The sequence below is a fragment of the Berghia stephanieae genome, chromosome 13 (assembly GCF_034508935.2).
Source record: "Berghia stephanieae isolate SIO BIC M18660-M18661 chromosome 13, UCSD_Bste_1.3, whole genome shotgun sequence".
NCBI classification, from domain to species: domain Eukaryota; kingdom Metazoa; phylum Mollusca; class Gastropoda; order Nudibranchia; family Aeolidiidae; genus Berghia; species Berghia stephanieae.
In genome coordinates, this window is record NC_088372.1 from 5860345 (window position 1) to 5880344 (window position 20000).

Here is a 20000-nt window from a genome sequence, read left to right on the forward strand (position 1 = left end):
ACGTGTGACATCGTCTATATAATCTTACAAATTGGAGCCGAAAACCTGACCTGCCAACTTTGAAATGTTCAAAAAGTTGTAGTTTTTACAGGGAATAAATAGAAATAAAAGTCATTATAATCGTAGCCATCGTTAAGTGGCCTGATAGCCTGAAACTGAAATCCAAAAGACTGGCATTTTGACGTCATTTTTTGGTCAGTATCGGGCTATAACTTTACGGAGGCCACGAATAAACACACTTTATGGACACTGATGATACTTTCCAGAGTGTGACATCGTCACTCGCAGATAGTCTTACAAATTGGAGCCGAAAACCTGACCTGCCAACTTTGAAATGTTCAAAAAGTTGTAGTTAACACGTCATAAACACACTTTATGGAGACTGATGACACTTTCTAAAGTGTGACATCGTCTCTATACCATAGTCTTACAAATTATAGCCTGAAACCTGACCTGCCAACTTTGAAATGTAAAAAAGTTGTAGTTTTTACAGGAAAGAAATAGAAATAGAAGTCATTATAATAGTGTTCAACAGTCGTGACGTCACTTCCGCCCTCGTAATGACGCATGGTAACTTAGTAACTGGCTCTAAACTATCGGAACAATGGCGGGCACCCTTATGAAATATTTCTCCGACGAGCATAAAAGTGTATCCAGAGGAGAACAAAACATTATAAATCTGATCATGTTTTGATTTTTATACATTCTGATCACGACACATAAAAAATCCTAGCCAGCACCAGGAATAAAAAGTACCGATTTTCTTTGTTTAGAACCAAGCTGCGGGTTGCTAGGCGGACGTGACATCAGACTATTGAATCCAATTAATTTTCCAAATTAATATTTTATCCTTAGCAGGATTCAAATATGCCTTCAGAACCTTAAATAGACGTTTTGTGAAATCAAAGTTTTCTTTTTAACACATTGTTGTGGTCTAATGGTTAGACACTCGCTTTCGGATCGGAAGGTCCTGGGTTCGAGCCTCGCGCGCTCGGCGCATAATTGAGTCCTTGGAAAAGCTCTTTACTCACATTATCTCATCGTACTCAGGTGTAAAATGAGTACCCGTCCGTTAACAGCGTTGTTTTTGTCCGAAAAAAATATTTGTAATATAGCCTAACAGGCGTCATCATCACTCTTTCTACATGTTACGTGTTTCTGTTGGTTAAGGACCCCTTGTAAAGCGCTTTGAGCACGTTTAGTGGATATTGCTCTATATAAACGCTCAACTATGTTTTCTAACACATTGTATTGAATCAAAAATGTATATTTATTCTTTCTGCTGTTGAAGCCAAAAAATTCGTATTTTTACGAAAAAATTTTGGTAGTAGAATAGTTGACAGGTTTATCCTAAACCCAGAGTCAGTTCAACTCTACTTATGACTTACTTCTTACTTACTTACTGTATAAACCCCCTCGGCCCTCCTACACTGGTTGATACGGTTGGTTGCACCTCATGAAAGGAGGAGCAAAGGTGGACACGGTTGAGTGATTTCGTTTCATTCTCTCTCTATCTAATGTTGCAATAAATGCGTATGTTTATTATGAGATTTTATCTCGTGTGTGTGTGTGTGTGTGTGTGTGTGTTATTGTGGGCTGTTTATTAGGAGAGAATCTGTATTTATTATGTCGTTTGATAATAAGAAAAAGTTTGAATTGAAGAAAAAAGTCGGAGTTGATTTCTTTGATTTTGAGGAATCGAGAATGGTTGAATGAACGACAAGCAAGTTTGAAATTAATAAATGTAAATTATTATTTTTTAATTGAATTTTTATATTGTGCAATATCTACTAAATGTATTCAAAGCACTTTACAAGGGGTCCCTGGTCAACAGCAACACGTAATATATATATATATAGGACGAGACATGACGCCTGTTAGGTGATATTACATTTTTTTTTTCGGACAGAGTCCAAGCTGTTAACGGCCAGATACTCATTTTACACCTGAGTACGATGATAGACTGTGAGTAAAGAGCCTTCTCCAATGACTTAACTATGCGCCGAGCGCACGAGGCTCGAACCCAGGACTTTCCGATCCGAAAGCGAGTGTCATACCACAAGACCACATAGCCGCGCTGGTTGAATGAACAACGACAGGAAGTTTTAAGTTAATAAATGTGGGTACCCACACTTTCATAATAATAATAATAATATAATAATAATAATAATAATAATAATAATAATAATAATAATAATATAATAATAATAATATAATAATAATAATAATAATAATAATAATAATAATAATAATAATAATAATAATAATAATAATAATAATGATAATAATAATAATAATAGTAATAATAATAGTAATAATAATAATAATAATAATAATAATAATAATAATAATAATAAATAATAATAATAATGATAATAATAATAATGATAATAATAATGATAATAATAATAATAGTAATAGTAATAATAATAATAATAATAATAATAATAATAATAATAATAATGATGATGATGATGATGATGATGATGATGATGATGATGATGATGATGATGATGATGATGATGATGATGATGATGATGATAATAATAATAATAATGCTGAAAACTTATAAAGCGCTATAACTCCGGAGAGAAAGATAAAGTGACTGGGTGGGGTTCCTGACCTCCCATAGTGGGCAGGGGATCTCTTACTGTGTCTTCTATCTCCCTTTATCTCTTTTCCAACATCTTTCTGTCTTTGTCTTGGAATGAGATTACTTGGTTTTGTCCTGGCCCTGGCTGGATACCCTAGCTGGGTGGGAAACAGTCAAATATATAGTTAGTTTTGAGAGATTATATTTTATGTCTTGTTAATCATCTCTCTGTTATGCAGTAAATTATGTTTTGTTTACATATTAGATATGTCATTTATAAAATCTGTTTCCTATTTGAACAAATTCCCCTTTGTCTTACCTTTTCTTGTGTGCTTTAATTGTAATTCTAGAACTTTTTACTATCCCGTTTTCTTCCTTTTTACTGGCGCTAATATGACCTTAATGTGTTGCAAGCGCCGTAAAACCCTTAAAAACAAAAAAAATATAAAAAACAAAGATGAAATGTGACTCATATAATATAAGAGAACAACACAAAACAAACGACTTTCCGGCCAATAGCCTTCGGCAGGAGACAAAAAACAAAACATAAACATGTCAGGTTACAAAATATCACATTTCGTCAAATGTGGAAACAATGTAAATGTATGGGGAAGGCGTTGGGTGTTGATGCAAGAAGAGGCGTGAGAGAAGGAAGGCGGGGATAAATGGGGGGGGGGGGGGGGGGGGGGGGGGAGAGAGGGAGAGAGAGAGAGAGAGAGAGAGAGAGAGAGAGGAGAGAGAGAGAGAGAATGGGAGAGGATGTGTATGTTTATATATATATATGTGTGTGTGTGTGTGTGTGTGTGTGTGTGTGTAGTGAAAGTAACTGCAATGAAGTCATTAAAATGGGGATGGGGGTGAGGAGGGATAGATCGGGTGGTTTCATAATCAATGGGCCCTTGAATAATCAATAACAGGGACCTGGGTGACGTCAACTTCGTTCTATCTATAACACCTTTCCATGTGCTCGAGGCCATTGGTCACATTACAAAGTGTGCTCAAAATGACACACATAATGAGAATTTTTCACAGTTTGAGAAATATTCAACGTCTCAGTTGGTCATTTTGCTCAGCATGACTCATGGGTATGTTTACAACTTTACTAAACAAAGCAGTGTGTTTACATTTATTGAGAAATGTCCAATCGTTGTAGAGCAACAAATCATGTGATCGATGACTAGATTGTACGAAAACAAGAATATAGATAACTCCCTTTGTATCAATGGCGCCCGTCTGTATAATTTGTCCATTGACTCGAGTCATTGTCACGTGGTAAAATGGGTGGATGAATAAATGATTGAATGAAGGAGTGAAAGAATGAGCGTATGAATGAATGGAGTAATGAATGAATGAAGGAAGGAAGGAATGAATGAATGAATGACTAGATGGATGGATGAATGAATAAATGACTAGATGGATGGATGAATGAATAAATGAATAGATGGATGAATGAATGAAGGAAGGAATGAATGAATGAATGAATAGATGGATGAATCAACGAATAGATGGATGAATAAATGAATAATGGATGGATGAATGAATGAATAAATAGCTGGATGAATGAATAAATAAATGAATGAATGAATGGATAGATGGATGAATGAATGGTTGGAGAATGGAAGAATTGTCAAATGAATGAATGAATGAATGAAAGGATGAATAGATGGATGAAGTAAATGAAAGACGGGAAGAAGGAATGATAGAATGTATGAATCAATGAGTGAATCAACGGATGGATGAATGAAAGAAGGAAGGAATAATATAAGTATAAATCAATACTAAATAAAAATAGATCAATCAATCAATCAAGCCATGAATGATTCCATGAGACAATCGAAGTTTGAAATAATCGACTACTGAAAAAATCGCAACAAAATTCCAATAAATCGATTCGATTTCTTGTCCTGGGTATTTTTCTGATCATCAAATTCAACTTGACGACAAATTTCAATTCTTTTCCAAATCACTGACTTGCCAAGTTGAGATGTGTCGAATATTTCACGCATGACTGATCACATAGCCTTCTGTATTATTTTTCCTTCCTATTTGCCCCTTGAGCGATTTTCTATAGTCATAAAAGCGTGCCGGTTTATATATATATATATATATATATATATATATATATATATATATATATATATATATATATATATATATTGATGGGAATTAGCTTGGATCACAACAGTATTCGACAGTATTTTGGAGCTCGATTTATTTAGTATTCTCACCTCGTATGGGTTTTTCTTTTCTCCTCCAGCAACTTCGTGGAAGACCCCATCCGATCGTAGATTTGATATATTATAACCTGATAATTATTTCCTTGTAAATTATCCTCTGTTATGCACTGTATTATGTTTTATTTACATATTATATATGATTTTTAAACATTTGAGTGGGGACCTGTGCTTGTGTCTGGATCTAGGTTTTCATATACTCTATAGATAGTATGCGCTTGGCTAAGAAGCTCATAACATTGCCATTCGGAAGTACAACGGACCAACACACACAACTGTGTGTATCCATGAACGTTTATAGTCGGGTTAATACAGTTCAGTAAGCATTATTCATAAATGCGGATGGCAAAAAACAAAAACAAAGACCTGAGTGACGTCATCTTCGAACTATCTATAGATGTCACTGGTCTGGATGAGACTTTTAGGTGATCTCAAACTAAGTACTTTGATAGTGTGCTCTTGGAATCTACACTTGTTCCCTATTTGAACCGATTCCCTTTTGTCTTACTTTTTCTTGGGTGCTTTATTTGGAATTCTAGAACTTTTCACTATCCATACTTTTACTTCCTTTTTATTGGCTTTGATATGACCTTAACGTGTTGCAAGAGCCGTAAAACCCTTAAAAACAAACAAACTATAACAAACACTACATCATCGGCTTTCTCAGATCACATCATTTTTCACGCAATGTCTTTCTCCCTTTTATTTTCATCTAGAACAGAACCCTTCAACAGACAGGGATGGCATCCCAGGCATACATACCCCCCTCGCCCAACCCGTCCCTCAGAAGCGATCGAGGACACACGGGTGGGTACATGGATAGCAGACACACATCGCACAGAGAAGGCTACACAAACCATGCAGCGCCCATGGTGGACCCCAACCTCAGCAATGGCGGGTTTCACAACGGTAGAACTCGGCAATCCTACACCGGAAGTATTCAAGGACAACCAACGGGTCAGGAGGTCATGGGGTCAATGAACGGGAAATCCCGAACAATGAATGACGTCAGTTTTAATAATAGTCAATACGGGATGAATGTCTCACAGACATTCGAAGGCCGTCTCAGAGGCTCTAGGGCTGAAGACCATAATAACATGGATGTCAGTTTTCAAGGGAGTCAAAGGAATTTCCAAGATCATAGCTTTGCTGCAAGTCAGAGAATGTCCCCGCCATCATATGACCAATGCTATCCTGGTGGTCAGCATCATCTATCACGTGATCAAAGTTTTTCGAGATCGGAAAGTTATCGGAATTCACAACCCCAACCAGAACAACCGCCACAACCATCGTTGTCACCATCATCTGTTCCATATCCTGATTATTACCAAAGTCAGCAACATCATCATCAACAACAACAACAATATCAATCTCATCCCCATCTTCCTCAAAATCAACAACATCTTCAAAATTATGATACTCAGAACCAGCAGCAGCAACAGCAGCAGCAGCCGCATGACCAGAGTTTCCAAGGGAGTAAGAGGAATTTCCCAGGGCCGCAAAGTTACGACGACGATCGTCAAGAAAACAACAATCCGCAGCAACAGTCCTTCTTGGAAGACCCCAATCTACCCCGATCTCGAGGAAGCAACGGAGAAAATGTGTGGGATTTGAGTCGCAATCGAGGTAGCGTCGCTTCTTCTGTAAGGGGAAGTCGGAGAAGTCTGAACTACGGAATCGAACAGGTGGATGGAAAAAGGCTGAGCTACACGCAACAATCTCAACAACAACAACAACAACTGCTACAGAGCGGTCATCCTCAGCAGGATCGTTACGATGAGAATCTCCATCAACAAAACCAGCAGTATTATCAAGAACAGGCGACACCACATACTAATAATATCATGAATTACTCCTCTCCATCTCAGCAACTTCCACCGCAGCAGCAGCTGTTGCAGTACGATCAGGGTTTTGATTATAACCAGCACTCCGATCCACCGCCAAATAAACAGCAACCCCAGCCTCAACAGATGAACCAGGAGTTGAAGCGAAATTCCAGAGCTGGTAGTGTGAAAAGTCTAAATGACAAAGCGTTAACCAGACCAGCGTATCTTCTGGTAGAATCTCGTAACAAGGCGTTATCGCAGCAGAATCTTCAGAACTCCCAACCCCAAGAGTTTCAGCTTCAACGAGCTGGTAACGACCCTCTGAGGAGGAGCGTCCAGGATGCTCACGGTCAAGGTCACCACCGTATGGGGTCCCGGCAGGGGAGTACGAGGAGTTTGAATAGTCATGTGGGTCATGACCCCAGGTCGAAAGGTCACCAAGGTCGTGATACCAGGAATCGCCAGAGCAATGGGAGTAATATCTATGGATTATTGGAAGAGGGTGAGTTGTTTGGGTTTTGTTGTTGTTGTTGTTGTTGTTGTTTTGTCTGTTAATGGAGGTGGTCATACTGATAGGGTGATGCTGGCGGATATTAAAAAAATCCAGCAAAACTGCTTTACGTTGAGAAATCACTTTTTCGAAACTTAGTTTGACTAGCTACCTTAGATTAAGAACATCTATCTGACTGTTGAAGCGTATTCTCAACGGTCTCCGTGTTATACCATATGTCTGTGTTGAGAATAAAGCCCATAACTTAACGGCTAGGCCTCCAATAAACTTTGGTGATATTCGTGGGTTGACCTCATGACCTCGAGAAGTTATGAGAAAGACTCAAGACAGATAGAACGATTAATACCATTACACACACACACACACACATATATATATATATATATATATATATATATATATATATATATATATATATATATAGAATGCGCTTGGCCAAGGAGTTCACAACATTGCCATCCGGAAGTATAACGGACCAACACACAAACTCTGTGTAACCATGAACTTTTATAGTCTTGTTAATACAGTTTAGTGAGAACAACTCACAAACGCGGATGGCAAAAACAATAACAAAGGCCTGAGTGACGTCATCTGCATACTATCTATATATATATATATATATATAAATGTTGGGTACAAATATGGTACGAATAGTGCTCGACATATAGCAATGGAGCGAATTATTATTATTATAATATTTACCACAATGTTGGAGTCAGTCTACATCGATGTTTCAGGCCTTTTCAGTCATCGTCAGGACTGTGTGTTACATGAGTTTGGTTTGTTGTGTGTTGTTGCTTGAAATACAACAAGCAACAACAGACAACAAACCAAACCCATGTAACACACAGTCCTGACGATGGCTGAAAATGCCTGAAACATCGATGTAGACTGACTCCAACATTGTGGTAAATATTAAAATAATATATATATATATATATATATATATATATATATATATATATATATATATATATGTATGTATGTATATATAACAAAAACACGAAATAAAAGTGCTTAACGTAAATACTTAAGGATGGGTAAACATGTTATAAAGATTAAATATTTAAATGATAATTATTTCCTCCTACATATCTTTTTCTTGCAAAGCAATCTACAGTAAATAAGGTGGGGGGGGGGGGGGGGTTGTTCAGTTGTAGAACACTCGCTTCACGCGCAAGGGGATCGAGATCGATACTTGGTAAAGTCTTGTTGTTTTGTTTTTATTCTGACCTCCCGCCTCCTGTCCACCCAGCAATGATTGGGTAGCTGGGTCTGTTTTTGATCTCGTCGAAAGTGCTTTACGATAAATTAGCGTACTATCCATACAAAAAAAAAGAATACTAAACAATTACTGTTGTCCGTATCACGATCTACAAACCGGAATAAACTTCGACTCCAAGCTTAGCTATCGTGGAATAAGAGCCTGACCGTGGCCTTCATAAAGTTATGGCCTGATACTGACCAAAAAATGACGTCAAAATGCCAGTCTTTTGCCACAAAAGAAAACAAATCGTGAGTTGTATTCAATAGTTCATCCAATGAAATAACTTGTTTCCATGAGCTCTACTAACGACAACTCACTAGGCGGTGCAAAAACCAAATAATGACGTCAAACTGCCAGTCCTTTTGGATTTCAGTATCGGGCTATAACATAACGATGGCTACGATAGTATGCGCTTGGCTAAGAAGCTCATAACATTGTCATCCGGAAGTATAACGGACCAACACACAAAACTTTGTGTATCCATGAACGTATATAGTCGGATTAATACAGTTCAGTGAGCTATACTCATAAACGCGGATGGCAACAAACAATAACAAAGACCCGAGTGACGTCATCTTCATTCTATCTATAAGTTAACGATGGCTACGGTCCAAGGGCCTATCTCATGGTTCTGAAAGAACAAGCAATATTTATTTTTTAGGAGTCTCAGTAAGACTCCTTCCGCACTAGGACAAAACTGTCCCAGGACAAATTTGTCCTGTCCCGCTGGAGAAAACTTCTATTCAAAAGGGGTTCCGCACTAGGACAGGACTGTCCCAAGACACACCTGCGCGAATGCATTATTTATTTATTTTTTACAAGATTCAAAAGTGTATTCGTAGGCAATTGCAACTCTAATAATTCACATTTTATGAATCAACATAAAATACGACATGACGATAATGATTTTTTACACTGAACAATGGGATTTGTTTACATAAGATTTATATAATCATGACATATTCTTATAGCAAGAGTAATATTATTGCTGCTGCTACTATACTACTACTACTACTACTACTACTACTACTACTACTACTTACTACTACTACTACTACTACTACTACTACTACTACTACTAGTAGTAGTAGTAGTAGTAGTAATGGATGAAATAGAGGTTGCATATTTCTGTGCTTTACTACGTGGAAAAAAAAGACAAATTGAAAGAGAAAACAATATTGGGTGCATCCTTTAATGACCCAAAGATTGCTCAAGGGTCAATTCCGTAGACTCTATGGTGATCTCCGATCTTATCCTAAAATGACTTTCTTGGAATCACCTCATTGTACCCAGGTGCAAATGAGTACCAGTTCGCTGATGAAAGTAATCTTTGACGGACTAGCATCATTCAAGAGAAGAATAGAAAGTCAGCATGCTTCGTACCCGAAAGGCATCATTTGACTAAGCTCAATTTGCGGCGCTGCACTGCGGCTGACGCCTGGGTTATACCTCGTCCTAGCTAAATTTGCGGCGCTGCATTGCGGCTGACGCCTGGGTTATTCCAGTCTTCCCTTGGAATAGACCCTCGAGAAAAATTTCCCTATGGGATGAAAAAGGGAATTTTATTTTTAAAAAATTTAAACTGTTATCTGTCTGCTCAACGACACAGAAACATGGATAAGTTCCGGATTTATAAGCTTAGGAGGCAAGATGGCCCATGGTTAGCGCGTTGTACTCTGGACTCAGAGGTTCTGTGTTCGATTCCGACCGAAGCCAATTTGTACTTTCTAGAGCAAGAACATTTACTCCAATCACTCACTCCATTCAGGTGTAAAAGGGTACCTGTGAAGCTGGGATAGTAATCTGCGATAGACTAGCGTCCTGCTCAAAGGTTTTCAAACAAATACGTTAATTGTCCGCTTCACGCTATTGAAAACGGGATAACTAATAAATACAAAATATAAGGGATGTAGGTATTAATATATTAGTGGCATTAGCAGCAGCAGAAGCAACAGTAGTAGTAGTAGTAGTAGTAGTAGTAGTAGTAGTAGTAGTAGTAGTAGTAGTAGTTAGTAGTAGTAGTAGTAGTAGTAGTAGTAGGGATGCAGAAAATAAAGATAGGCATTTCAATTTTGACACGGCGCCGCCAAGTCTGGGACTTTCTTGTCCTAGTGCGGAAGACTGCTATATTTTTCTACTATCACAAACGATATGAACACGGGACTGGGACAGTCCTGTCCCGTTGATTTTGTAGCATTTCACAACTGCTTGGGACACAACGGGACTGTTTTGTCCCGTCCCAATAGGTGCGGAAGATTTCTCTAAATTCTATATGTTACAGATTTGGGACAGGACTTTCCTAGTGCGGAAGAGGGTTAAGACTCCTTCCGCACTAGGACAAAACAGTCCCAGGACAAATTTGTCCTGTCCCGCTGGAGAAAACTTCTATTCAAATGGGGTTCCGCACTAGGACAGGACTGTCCCGGGACACACCTGCGCGAATGCATTATTTTTTAATTTTTTTTACAAGATTCAAAAGTTTATTTGTAGGCAATTGTCAATATAACTCATACAAGAATATAATATTTTCATCAACAAATTAAGTAAATAAAATCAATAATAAAGCAAGGCAAACAATGATAGTAATAATGATAGTAATAATAATAATAATAATAATAATAATAATAATAATAATAATAATAATAATAATAATAATGATAATAATAATAATAATGATAATTATAATGGTGATAATAATAATGTAAAATCTTCTATTTAATAGATTAGTTATTTAATAGTTTGAATTATAAGTTAAAAAATAAGTCCTTGGTACAACTCTAATAATTCACATTTTATGAATCAACATAAGATACGACATAACGATAATGATTTTTTACACTGTACAATGGGATTTGTTTACATAAGATTTATATAATCATGAAATATTCTTATAGCAAGAGTAATATTATTGTTGCTGCTGCTACTACTACTACAACAACTACTACTACAACTACTACTATTACCACTACCACTACTACTACTACTACTACTACTACTACTATTACTACTACTACTACCACTACTACCACTACTACTACTAACTACTACTACTACTACTACTACTACTACTACTACTACTACTACTACTACTACTACCACTACTTCTACTATTACGACTACTACATCTACAACAACAACAACAACAACAACAACTACTACTACTACTACTACTGCTATACTACTACTACTACTACTACTACTAACTACTACTACTACTACTACTTCTACTACTACTACTACTACTACTACTACTACTACTACTACTACTACTACTACTACTAGTAATGGATGAAATAGAGGTTGCATATTTCTGTGCTTTACTACGTGGGAAAAAAAAAAGACAAATTGAAAGAGAAAACAATATTGGGTGCATCCTTTAATGACCCAAAGATTGCTCAAGGGTCAATTCCGTAGACTCTATGGTGATCTCCGATCTTATCTGAAAATGACTTTCTTAGAATCACCTCATTTTACCCAGGTGCAAATGACTACCGGTTCGCTGATGAAAGTAATCTTTGACGGACTAGTATCATTCAAGAGGATAATAGAAAGTCAGCATAGCTCGGTGGTACGGTCTTTGCTTCGTACCCGAAAGGCATCAGTTCGATCACCCGCTGATGCGCTGTGTTGCCTTGAGTAAGTCACCTCGCCTAGCTCAATTTGCGGCGCTGCACTGCGACTAACGCCTGGGTTATACCTCGCCCTAGCTCAATTTGCGGCGCTGCATTGCGGCTGACGCCTGGGTTATTCCAGTCTTCCCTTGGAATAGACCCTCGAGAAAAATTTCCCCTATGGGATGAAAAAGGGGATTTTATTTTTTTAAATTTTAAACTGTTATCTGTCTGCTTAACGCTACAACAACATGGATAAGTTCCGGATTTATAAGCTTAGGAGGCAAGATGGCCCATGGTTAGCGCGTTGTACTCTGGACTCAGAGGTTCTGTGTTCGATTCCGACCGAAGCCAATTTGTACTTTCTAGAGCAAGAAAATTTGCTCCAATCACTCACTCCATTCAGGTGTAAAAGGGTACCTGTCACGCTGGGATAGTAATCTGCGATAGACTAGCGTCCTGTTCAAAGGTTTTCAAACAAATACGTTAATTGTCCGCTTCACGCTATTGAAACCGGGATAACTCCTGTACCATTGGCTACAAGGCTCTAAAGGAGTTAATTTGTCTTACAATGAGTCCAAGTGGCTCAGAAGGACTTACTTAAAATATTTTCATTGAAAATTCCCGAAATAAATAACGATAAAGACAATTGATCCCACAAGGTACCGAATGGATGTGCGACCGGTTTTAGACACGTTACTGCTGTGTCACAAAGTGTGACACTTCTTAAATTATATTTATAAACATACGTTTTTAAATTGCCGAAAATATTTATGTTGCTATGCCTTCTGTACGTGGTTTCATCACATAGAATTATTTTTTGAATTGTTCTTGCTTTTTTATATTCAGAATTGAAATAAATAAATAAATCATAACTGTGAAATTGAATGTAAGTTTCAGTTTAATACTCGAAAACAGATAAAATGGACGTTTCGGGTTTCCCCTTCATCAACAACACATGATGAATTAAAAACTACAGGCGAATGAGATAATGTGGTAGTGGCGTTGTTAAGATGCATAAACAAAAACATTGATGGGCAGGAAATTGTATGCGACTTTGTGAGGAAGCGCGAATTAAAACAGAGCAATAGAAATTTATAAAAGGTGCGTACTTAATTATGTTAAAAGAGGGGAGGCGGGGAGGAACTGTATAATGCAGTATAGAAGACAGTGAACTAAAATAAAGTGTGGACTATTGTTGGAAAATAAATACAATGGAATTGGAAATAAATACAAAATATAAGGGATGTAGGTATTAATATATTAGTGGCATTAGCAGCAGCAGAAGCAACAGTAGAAATAGTAGTAGTAGTAGTAGTAGTAGTAGTAGTAGTAGTAGTAGTAGTAGTAATAGTAGTAGTAGTAGTAGTAGTAGTAGTAGTAGTAGTAGTAGTAGTAGTAGTAGTAGTAGTAGTAGTAATAGTAGTAGTAGTAGTAACAGTAGTAGTAGGGATGCAGAAAATAAAGACAGGCATTTCAATTTTGACACGGCGCCGCCAAGTCTGGGACTTTTTTGTCCTAGTGCGGAAGTCTGCTATATTTTTCTACTATCACAAACGATATGAACACGGGACTGGGACAGTCCTGTCCCGTTGATTTTGTAGCATTTCACAACGGCTTGGGACACAACGGGACTGTTTTGTCCCGTCCCAATAGGTGCGGAAGAGTCCTCTAAATTCTATATGTTACAGATTTGGGACAGGACTGTCCCAGGACAGTCCTGTCCTAGTGCGGAAGAGGGTTAAGGAGAAAAGAACGTGAACTCTTGTCATTTCTGATGTGTGTAAGGTTTACTTAATCCCATCAGCCAATAATATAATGCATCAAGATTACACAGTTGGCACACACTAAGGCCAAGGCCACCGTTCGAACCTGAAAGCTGGTCCAATCTATAAATAGAACGAAGATGACGTCACTCGGGTCTTTATTTTATCTTTTTTTTTTTTTTTTTTGTTTTGTTTTGTTTTTTTGTTTTGTTTTGTTTTTGTCATCCGCCGGGTAGCGTGGCTCAGCGGTACGGTCATTGCATCGTACTCGAAAGATACCGAGTTCGATCACCCGCCGCTGCGCTGTGTGACCTTGAGCAAATCTTCTCCCTCGCCTTAGCTCAATTTGCGACGCTGCACTGCGGCTGACGCCTGGATTATTCCAGTCTTCCCTTGGAATAGACCCTAGAGACAAAGTAGTTCCCCAATGGGATGAATAAAGGGAATTTTATTTATTTTTAAATTTTATTTTGTTTATGAGTAATTCTCATTAAAATATTAACCAGACTATAAACGTTCAAGTTTCCACATAGTTTTGTGTGTTGGTTACGTTATATTTCCGGATGGCAATGTTGTGAGCTTCTTAGCCGAGCGCATACTATCTATAGATAGAATGCGCTTGGCCAAGAAGCTCACAAGATTGTCATCCGGAAGTATAACGGACAAACACACCCTTGAACTAGTTAATACAGTTTAGTGAGAATTACTCATTAACGCGGATGGCAAAAAGCCATAACAAAGGCATGAATGACGTCAACTTCGTTCTATCTATTCTATAGATAGTTCGAAGATGACGTCACTCAGGTCTTTGTTATTGTTTTTTTTTTGCCATCCGCGTTTATGCGTAATGTTCACTGAACTGTATTAACCCGACTATAAACGTTCATGGATACACACAGTTTTGTGTGTTGGTCCGTTATACTTCCGGATGGCAATGTTATGATCTTCTTCGCCAACCGCATACTATCTATATATAGAATGAAGTTGACGTTACACGGGTCTTTGTTATTGTTTTTTACCATCCGCGTTTATGAGTAACACTCACTGAACTGTATTAACCAGACTATAAAAGTTCATGGATACACATAGTTTTGTGTGTTGGTCCGTTATATTTCCGGATGGCAATGTTATGAGCTACTTAGCCGAGCGCATACTACCTAGATATACTAAAATATTCATAAAGCCAAAATCAACGACACATTGTGTAACACATTTATGCAAATACACGTCGTATCCCAAGTTTGATTAGAATAATAACAATATTATTGTATTTACCTTCTACTTTCCCACGGTGTGTTCAGGTCACGTCATCGGTAACACATTATATGTGACCCATCGTCTCAAAACGGCATTATATCGGAAAGAAGTAGATGCTTAAAAGCCGAATTAAATGTCAAACTGGTCAAAAATATAAATTTTTTGGCATTAGTACTCTAAAATATGGTATCCATTCTCCTCAATAAAACATACAAACTCAACACAAGTCTGATATTTCTGGCTATAAGTTAAATTTTCAACACCTTAACCAACCCGACTTAATACCATTTTGAGGCGAAGGGTCACATATTATTTTGGGATCGTGGATAGCTCATACGGTAGAGTTACGCTCTCCCCGGCCAGGCGGAGTTGTCGTACCAGTAAGGTCGCGGGTTCAAACCCCCATCACCGCCACGAAATTTTTATTCTCTATTTGTCTTCTGGCACTTTCCTACTCACTTCATCTCTTGTTATTATTTTGTATTTAAACTTTTGGCCAAAAAACTTGTCCTTTTAATATCTATCGATTTAAATGACCCTCATAAAAATTTAAAAATGAGCTTTTATATAGAGCAATATCCACTTAACGTGCTCAAAGCGCTTTACAAGGGGTCCCTGGTCAACAGCAACATTTAACATGTAGGACGAGACATGACGCCTGTTAGGCGGTATTACAATTTTTCGGACAAAGACAACGCTGTTCACGGCCAGGTACTTATTTTACACCTGAGTACGATGAGAGAATGTGAGTAAAGAGTCTTTTCCAAGGACTAAACTATGCGTCGAGCGAGGCTCGAACCCAGGACCTTCCGATCCGAAAGGGCGTGTCATACCACTAGACCACATAGCGCACATCTCTTGTTATTATTTTGTATTTAAACTTTTGACCAGAAAATTCGTCCTCCTAATATAGATCGATTTAAATGACCCTCATCTTGGCAAAAGCTATCAAACCTGGGGGTATCTGCGAAACCAAAATGAGGGTCATTTAAATCAACCGATATTTGAAGGACGAGTTTCCTGGCCAAATTTTTACTTTTATAAATGGTTTGTTTTTCTTGTCTTTTTTCTTTCATATAGATAGTATGCGCTTGGCTAAGGAGTTCACAACATTGCCATCCGGAAGTATAACGGACCAACACACAAAACTGTGTGTAACCTTAAATGTTTAGAGATAGCACGAAGATGACGTCATTCAAGCCTTTGTTATTGTATTTTGCCATCCGCGTTTGTGAGTAATTCTCACTAAACTGTGTTATACCACGTGGCCACCAAGAAACCCACGCAAGCATTTCGCTGAGTATGCAAGTCTGTATGCGTGCTGTCTCCCATCCAACGTTATGTCCCCCAACTCCTAACAAATGTCCCCGTCTCCTAATCCGTACGTGACATTTAGCCCCGGCCAGCGCCAATCCTCTTGTCATACTAAAACAAGTTATAGCTATTGTTGTCTGTGTTAATCTGAGACAAAAGGTCGTGTTTATGGCGTAACTGACGAAAACACAAAAGATATTGTCAAAAGTGAGAAACAAAAATGAATAGAACAACTTAAATAAAAAATAAAAAAATTAAAAAAATACCAAATACGGAGCATTTTACACCTATTTCCATTCCACCCGCGATTTCCCTATTTTTTAAATATGTTTTTTTTTGCGCACCAAAATGTTATGCATTGTTTTCATTCCTCTCAATTTAGAACTCCTTAGTTACATATAAAAAAGTACATGCATAACAATTTGGGTTACTGGACCTGCGAATAAGTATACCTCGATTGTACCCGATCAATAGTCATGACGTCACTTCCCTCGTAATGACGCATGGTAACTTAGTAACTGGCTCTAAACTATCGGAACAATGGCGGACGCCCTTATGAAATATTTCTCCGACGAGCATAAAAGTGTATCCAGAGGAGAAAAACATTATAAATATGATTATGTTTTGACTTTTATCCATTCTGATCACAAGACATATTATGAAAAGTTCTAGCCAGCATGAAGACCAAAAAGTACCCATTTTCTTTGTTTAGAACCAGCTGCTCGCCGTTTGCTGGGCGACGTGACATCAGACTAGTGAATCATATTCCGACTTCCTAGATATTACAATGCAATCCTGATGACGGTACTTTGTACGATTCTTAATAGATAGTAGGCGCTTGGCTAAGAAGCTCATAACATTGCCATCCGGAAATATAACGGACCAACACACAAAACTATGTGTATCCATGAACGTTTATAGTCAGGTTAATACAGTTCAGTGAGCATTACTCGCGGATGGCAAAAAACAATAACAAAGACCTGAGTGACGTCATCTTCGAACTATCTATACACTCTTGCTTTTTTTGGAACTCATGACTCAACCACTGCACGTTCTTTATGAGTGCGCGTTGGGCATGGGAACAAACAAAGTTCGAGTTCCAAAAAGGCAAGCGTGTAAGAAATCTTTGATTCTAGATTCTTATCAGTCGGTTCTGATTTGTTATCTCAGAATGGAAGAATGGAATTTTTTACTTGCTTATTTTAACTCTAATTTGAGTGAAATTTAACAACGCTGATGTCAAATATCATTATTATAAAATTGATATCATTTCGGGTTACTGTTTATGGGGAGATGTAAAATAATTGCGTTTTCGCCCTCTCTCTCTCTCTCTCTCTCTCTCTCTCTCTCTTCTCTCTCTCTCTCTCTCTCTTCTCTCTCTCTCTCTCTCTCTCTCTCTTCTCTCTCTCTTCTCTCTCTCTCTCTCTCTCTCTCCTCTCTCTCTCTCTCCTCTCTCTCTCTCTCTCTCTCTCTCTCTCTCTCTCTCTTCTCTCTCTCTCTCTCTCTCTCTCTCTCTCTCTCTCTCTCTCTCTCTCTCTCTCTCTCTCTCTCTCTCTCTCTCTCTCTCCTCTCTTCTCTTCTCTCTCCCTCTCTTTCTCTTTCCCCCTCTCTTTCCGTCATTCTCTCTCTCTCTCTCTCTCTCTCTCTCTCTCTCTCTCTCTCTCTCTCTGTAAATATATATATATATATGTTATATCGGGCTTGGGGTTGTAGATATTTTACTGAAACGCATAGCATCAATACCATCATACTCCCGTATCTCAGAGTCAAAAAATACTTTAAAAAAAAAAAAAAAAAAGGAAAGAAAAAAAAAGGATTCGAACTTTTACCGGCACACAGGAATAGCCTACACCCAGAAACTGGCTAACGAAAATAGAACGGTTATTCACTAACCTATTTTTTCATTATTTTTTTTGGAGATAGTGTGAAACCCCATATAATGACAATAGTAATACCCAATCCCCATTCTCGAATACTTCAGTAGGTAATGAATACCTGATAGTAGGTGTACTGGAGCCTTGTAACAAGTCCTTCCACAAACACGGTATGCTTGCATTGTGTACACACAATAGACTCTATTTAATCAGGGCATACATTCCACACTCCATTCACGTAATCTACTCCCTCCCTCCTACCTCGGGATTTCTTGACAAAACGTCTTCCATACGTTCCAGACGACAGACAGACTGATGTCAGAGATATGTGTACGTACATAGGGAATGAGATTAGCGGAAGAGTAGCGTCCCTTGATTGGACGTCACCCATAGTCTGTGACGTCACCCATAGTCTGTGACGTCACCCATAGTCTGTGACGTCACCCATAGTCTGTGACGTCACCGGCGGAAAAGTTATTAGAGAGAGAACGTCATGTTGGTTGTGCGCATGCGTCTCTCGTCCTCGCTTCCGGTGAAAGCGGCTTGAGACACTTCAAAACCAAATTGACGTTCTCTAGACGACAGTCTGAGGTCAGAGATATAGATATAACGAAGATGACGTCACACAGGCCTTTGTTATTGTTTGTTTGTTTTTTTGCCATCCGCGTTTGTGAGTTGTTCTCACTGAACTGTATTAATTAACCAGACTATAAAAGTTCATGGTTACACAGAGTTTTGTGTGTTGGTCCGTATTACTTCCGGTTGGCAATGTTGTGAACTCCTTGGCCAACCGCATTCCATCTATAGATAGTTCGAAGATGACGTCACACAGGCCTTTGTTATTGTTTTTGCCATCCGGGTTTGTGAGTTGTTCTCACTAAACTGTATTAACCACACTATAAAAGTTCATGGTTACACAGAGTTTATGTGTTGGTCCGTTATACTTCCGGATGGCAATGTTGTGAACTCCTTGGCCAACCGCATTCTATCTATTGATGCTATGTGTATATATGTAAATTTCTCACAACATCCGCCAGCCGGATATATAACCTTCCTACACACAAAGCTATGCTAACCTTAAACGTTTATAGATAGTATGCGCTTGGCTAAGAAGCTCACAACATTGCCATCCGGAAGTATGACGGACTAACACACAAACTATGTGTGACCATGAACGTTTATAGTCTGGTTAGTATAGTTTAGTGAGAATTACTCATAAACGCGGATGGCAAAAAAACAATAACAAAGACCCGCGTGACGTCAACGTCGAACTCTCTATCGTCTGATTGATAGAATTTAGTGAGAACTAATCATTAAAAGGGCTGTCTAAAAACAATAACAAAGAGCTGAGTGACGTCAACTTCGTTCCTTCTAGTTGTCGTTAATCGAGCTCAAGGAAACAAGTGATTCCATTGGTTGAACCATTGGTCACGGAAACAAATGGTGAGTTGTATTCAATAGTTCAACCAATGGGACCACTTGTTTCCATGAGCTCTACTAACGACAACTCACTAGGCGGTGCAAAAACCAAATAATGACATCAAAATGCCAGTCTTTTTGGGTTTCAGTGTCAGGCTATAACATAACGATGGCGACGGTGTCAGGCTCTTTTTTATTGTTATAGATAGTATGCGCTTGGCTAAGAAGCTCATAACATTGCCATCCGGAAGTATAACGGACCAACACACACAACTGTGTTTATAGTCAGGTTAATTTTGTTTAGTGAGTATTACTCACAAACGCGGGT

The 20000-nt window shown here is 38.2% G+C and overlaps 1 protein-coding gene across 2 annotated transcripts in view; it reads left to right on the forward strand.

Annotated features, from left to right (window-relative positions):
• Window positions 1-20000, forward strand: part of LOC144958991 (uncharacterized) — a 71191-nt gene that overhangs the window by 20829 nt on the left and 30362 nt on the right. Inside the window, exon 2 of one of the 2 annotated variants that reach the window (XM_078891305.1) lies at window positions 5549-7155. In XM_078891305.1, the coding sequence (XP_078747431.1) occupies window positions 5568-7155 (1588 nt within the window). In that variant the 5' untranslated portion in view covers window positions 5549-5567. Of the gene's footprint in view, window positions 1-5543; window positions 7156-20000 lie in introns of both variants that reach the window. The other variant, XM_078891304.1, reaches the window with a different exon arrangement.